This window comes from Arachis ipaensis, chromosome B5 (genome assembly GCF_059453495.1).
Source record: "Arachis ipaensis isolate K30076 ecotype BB chromosome B5, ASM5945349v1, whole genome shotgun sequence".
In the NCBI taxonomy this organism is placed as follows: Eukaryota; Viridiplantae; Streptophyta; class Magnoliopsida; order Fabales; family Fabaceae; genus Arachis; species Arachis ipaensis.
Window position 1 is genome coordinate 16337687 of NC_142440.1, and position 5520 is coordinate 16343206.

The 5520-nt window shown below is 40.6% G+C and overlaps 1 protein-coding gene across 1 annotated transcript; it reads left to right on the forward strand.

The window, feature by feature from the left end:
• Window positions 1-943: 943 nt before the first annotated feature.
• On the forward strand, window positions 944-4901 carry LOC107643087 (homeobox protein BEL1 homolog). The gene is made up of 6 exons (XM_016346646.3): window positions 944-1494; window positions 1675-1923; window positions 2022-2917; window positions 3244-3626; window positions 3951-4011; window positions 4109-4901. Exons 3-6 carry the CDS (start codon window positions 2147-2149, stop codon window positions 4715-4717), a joined length of 1824 nt encoding a protein of 607 aa, XP_016202132.1. The 5' UTR covers window positions 944-1494; window positions 1675-1923; window positions 2022-2146; the 3' UTR covers window positions 4718-4901.
• The last annotated feature ends 619 nt before the right edge of the window (window positions 4902-5520 follow it).

Genomic DNA, 5520 nt, shown 5'->3' on the forward strand with positions numbered 1-5520 from the left:
TATTGGTAATAGGCAATAGGAAGTAGGAAGGCATGCGCTGAGTGCGTAGTGCACACCCAACAGAGAGAGAGTGACGTCATATCGTGGTGTAGGGCAAAGGGGGAGGGGAAAATTTTGGCAAGCGGCGGAGAAAGCTCCCCCTCCATGGACCACTTGCTTTTTAACAGACAAATATTTAAAGCTGTGCGTGCCACCCTCAACTTCCCCACTCTCAACTCTCGCGCGTAGGGACCTCTTTTTCTTGCATTGCATGGCCATCCATGACATCAAACAACTTCTTTCATAAGCCACTCATTTTTAATCATCCCATCACTTTTACATACATAACCATGCAATATTATTCCTTAACCGACACTGATAACACGCATCAACTATATTTATCGTGCTGGTGAAATGGAAACGAAAAGAATAAAACATTGGTTATATTACTTACTTCATCAGTGAAAAGGAGAACACATGATGTAAATTAAAACATGGTTGGAGCTGATTCTGATTGAAAATTACCTAGGAATAAGATTATCACTTTCAGTCACAAAATGGGAAATCGTCAATAATCATTGACAAATGAAACCCATTAATGTGCATACATATACGTACCACAATGTTACTGTTCATTAATTGTTTCACATCATAGTGAATTGAATTCCAATGGGATGAGCTATGAGATGCAGTACGAGTTAAGTTGTGATGGGGGTATGGGAAACGTGGAATTAAATGGCGCGTGGAAGGGGCATATGAATAAATAAAAGAATTAAAGTGGAAAAAAAAAAAAAGAAAAGATGCGGTCCCATGCAAAATAGAGAGAGGAGGATGGGTGGAGTACTTTAATACGCGAATTAATGAGAATTAGAGGGGGGATCGGAAAAGAGTGGACCACCTCATCTCAATATCTCATCTCACGCCCAGTCCCTTATTTTAGGAACATTTTACACAAACCCAGGCATATAGCTGTGGAGATATAATAATAATAATAATAAAAATAAAAAGATCAGAAGCACAAAGTTCTGTTGAATTTTTATTGAGTGTGAGGCCCACTTGAACTCATCCTAAACAGAGTTCACTCTGTCTCTGCTGAAACCCATCTGAAAAAGCCTGGAAAAGACTCTACTTAGGATGACTTGCATCTTGGGATTCGTTCCCCTACAAAGATCCTCTTAACACCCCAATTACAATACTATACTCTACCATCACCCCGTTTTTTGTAATAAAATAAATTAATAATAAAGAATTTGGAGTTGGATGATGGGGAAGTAAGAAGGAAGGAAGGAAGGATCCCCTACACAAATACAAATAATATCCAATTTCCATTATTATTGTGGATTTGGATTTGGGGCGCTAAAAGCAGAATTTGTTATAAAATCAGGATTTTAGTAATGAGAGAGCAACTCATGTGGCGGCTTGTAGTATATGTACCAGGCAAAGGACGATCATTACTTTCTGTTGCTGCTTCTGGTCCTTCCTTCTTAACTGTACTTCCTTTGTAGACATTTCAAGGTCAGTCTTTTTATTTTATTCTTTAATACTCCAATCCAAATTAATATAATATTATTTACCTATTCTATTTAATTAATTAAATAAATAAAATATTAGTAGGGGTAAGAAATAATTGAGGAAATTTACTCTATAATTTGCTTTTGTATTTATATTGGTGCATTGACCCACTTCTTCTGCTAGAGAGAGAGAGAGAGAGAAAGAAAAGGGGGAGGGAGGCACACACATATGAAATGATGATGATGATGATGATGAACCCTATTCTGTGATGAGCAAGTATATATGTGATCTTTGTTGGTCCTAGCTAGGTTGGTTTTCATGGTCGTACCACCATCTATGTTTGCTTATTAACAGAACACCACCACTCTACAAATAAAGCTCCTCCCCACCCACTACCACCTCATACCAACCAATTTCTACTCCTCCCTTAGGGTAAGATCTTCCACTCATCCAACTTCTTAATTACTTTCTTGTTTTCTATATATACACTCCTTTGATTTGATGATGCTTTATCTTCAACTCTGTTTCAGATAGTGGATCCATCAAACTATATCCAGCTGGAAGTGGAAGAAGCAGAATATATAAAGATAGTTTTAGAAGAAGAAGCATCGATTGATCGATCGGAGAGGGGTTGGATTTGTATGTGTATGTTAGGATGGCTCGAGCAGTGTGCGAAGAGAAATCGAGGGAGATGGTGTCATCATCAGGTGGTTTCTGTTACTCGGGGACGACGATGGAAGGGTTGGTGGGGGACCCTGCAGACATGTTCAACAACCTCACCAGTGGCATGGACATGGTAGGGTTTTCGAAGAATGTTGAGCAGCAGAGTGATAGCAACAACCCTCACATGTGGAAGGCTTTGTTTGGGAAACAAGGGCCTTCCAATAGGAGCATCAACAACGATTCTTCTTCAGCCTCCTTCTACCAACAGCAACAGGTTGATGATGATTCATCGTGGCAGGAGAACAGGTTGGTGGTGGACGATTCATCTCTGAGGTGTGTGTTCCCATGTGAAGGAAACGAGAGGCCAAGTCAAGGTCTCTCGCTCTCTCTAAGTTCAACTAATCCCTCATCCATTGGCTTGCAATCTTTTGAGCTCAGACAAACCACTCACCCTCACCCTCACCCTCAGTCTCAGCCTTATTATGCATATCAAAATTTTGCTAATAATAATAATAAAGCTGCAGCTTCCTCCTCATCTACTAGTGCTTATCAAGGACACTTGATGCTCAAGAACTCCAAGTACTTGGTTCCAGCACAGGACCTTCTCAACGAGTTTTGTAGCCTGGCCATAAAGCACAAGTCCAACAACAACAACCACCAACACTGGGAAGATCACGATTCCTCAAAGAAGCCTTCTCCTACCTCTATTGAATTCGTCGAGCTGCAAAAGCGAAAGACCAAACTGCTTTCCATGCTCGAAGAGGTATGTGTGTATGTGTTTGCTATGGAAAAAAAAGGTGCAAGTCAAACGGTCTTTATTCCGTTATGTGAATTATTAGTATCTATCAATGCAAATCAACCCCAGTGAGGTCCCTAGCTAGCTAACTTTTTGATGGTTCGGTTGATGGGATTGTATTGGGGATTCTTTGAACTAACTAAGCAGCCAGTGCGGGCCTTTTCATTAATGCCACCACCTCGTGACAATAACTTACCCTTTTTTCTTTTCTTGCCAAACATGTCATTTCCTATTCCCCCTTTTTAATCTAGTATTGTATTGGTAAATCAAAGTAAAAAGATCTTTTAACTCAGGTTGACAGGAGATACAAGAACTACCGGATTCAGATGAAGGCGGTGGTGTCTTCCTTTGAGGCGGTGGCTGGGAACGGTGCTGCCACGGTTTACACGGCTTTGGCACAGAAAGCCATGTCTAAATATTTCAGGAACTTGAAGGATGCCATAATGGGGCAGATTCAGGCGACAAGAAAGGCCATGGGAGAGAAAGATCCAGTTGCACCAGGCACCACCAAGGGTGAAACCCCGAGGCTGAAGATCATTGACCAAGCTTTGAGGCAGCAAAGGGCATTCCAGCAAATGAGCATGATGGAAACTCATCCATGGAGACCTCAGCGTGGCCTTCCCGAGCGCTCCGTTTCTGTTCTTCGTGCTTGGCTCTTTGAGCATTTCCTCCATCCGTAAGTACCTCTCTTTCTTGGTAGATTAATACAATAAGTAGTAAGGTAGAATATTGATTTTGCGAAAGAATCAATGTTCACTCTAAAACCAATAAAGTGGTCAACAACGTAACTGCAAGTGGTTTCTCAATCATTTATGCCTTGCTAATAACTATACGGTACAACATTGGTAGTTTCTGTGCATCACCATCCGGATTCCTTTCATCCCTATTTTGTCATATATGATGCGATCTGTGTAGGACCATTAATATAATTACTATGCATGTATGTCACGTTAATTCAATGGAAGCTAAGGTCGTATATTTGGACCTTCATTCCTTGCAGTTACCCAAGCGACGTTGATAAACATATTCTAGCCCGCCAAACTGGCCTATCAAGAAGCCAGGCACGTCCATCTCTTTCTTTTCGCATTCCATTATTATGCTAGGTAGAGGGCCTTGTCAATAAAAATGTAAATGTATGTCTGGAAATGAATGAAGCAGGTTTCAAACTGGTTTATCAACGCAAGGGTTCGTCTGTGGAAGCCAATGGTGGAGGAAATGTACATGGAGGAATTGAAGGAACAAGAAAACATGATGGCTTCTTCGGAGGGTGCTGATGACCCGGACCTCCACCTGCCATCATCACGGTCGGAGGATCAGAAGCCAAGCGTAGTGGTTGGAATGGAGTCCGATCAGTGTGCGTCATCATCCATGCTCAACAACAACATAAAAAACGACCCAAAGAGCAGCCATAATAATCCGGAAGAAGAATGCTTGGGGAGAGTGATGGACACATTTGGATCGGTAGAGCTTGATTTCTCTTCATACACACAGCAGCAGCAGCAACAGCAGGGTTTCAATGGGGTTTCTTTGACTCTAGGGTTACAACAGCACGGTGGAAGCGGGGTGAGCCTGGCGTTCCCTCCTCCTCCGGTGAGCAGTCATCATAGCTCGCTCTTCTACGCAACAACCAGGGATCAGATAATGGACAGCTGTCCACCCTCATCGTCATCTATAGTTCATCACTACTCTCTTGTTGATGGCGAACCACAAAATCTTCCTTACAGGAATCTCATGGGTGCACAGTTGCTTCATGACCTCGCTGGCTAATTTATTTATTTATTAATATTTATTTTCAGATTTCCATGCACGTGCCTAACATGCTCTTTCAAATTCCTTTCTTAAATATATATATACTACTACATATAGTTATTAAGTTAATATGCCTTCAATCCATACATAAAGCAACTCTTGAGGTTAGAAATATATATAATTCCTATAGTTAGTTCCTCTATTTTTAAGTATGTAATGTATCTAGAAATCTACTTCTCTTCTCTCTTTATATTTTTTCAATTATGGCTTGGATGCTGTGGTGTGGCGCAACCTTTGATAGGGGCCGGCGGGCAGAGAATGCAAGTGGGAAATAAAATTCTTTCGTTAGGGTTAAAGATATTTGTTGGTTTGTCATGGAAAGAGAAGAATATAGTGTTGTGCCAAAATAAAAATGAAATGAAAAAAAAAGGAGAAGAATATTGGAAAAGGACAATAACATTTGGCTGTACAAATTTGGTGGGATGCTAAGAAGAACAAAAGAGATTGATTTTAAAAAAATATCAAAGATAATTTTTTGTGGTTGTGGTCCCTAATCGACGCTCATGAAGACAACATCTATCGTGGCGATAAGAATTGGTTGCTTTGTGATATGTCAACTTTGATGATTGGTTTATGTGTTAACCCTTCTTTTTGGCCAATGAGAAAGATACCTTTTCAACAAGTTCAGTGTTAGCGGCACAATGTATGTTGTTCACATCCCACATCCACACCCATACATACATATTTTATTTATATTTATGCTCAACTTGCATTGTGCTTCCATAGGGTGACGAATAGAATCGCATCAGTCCACTAGTGAT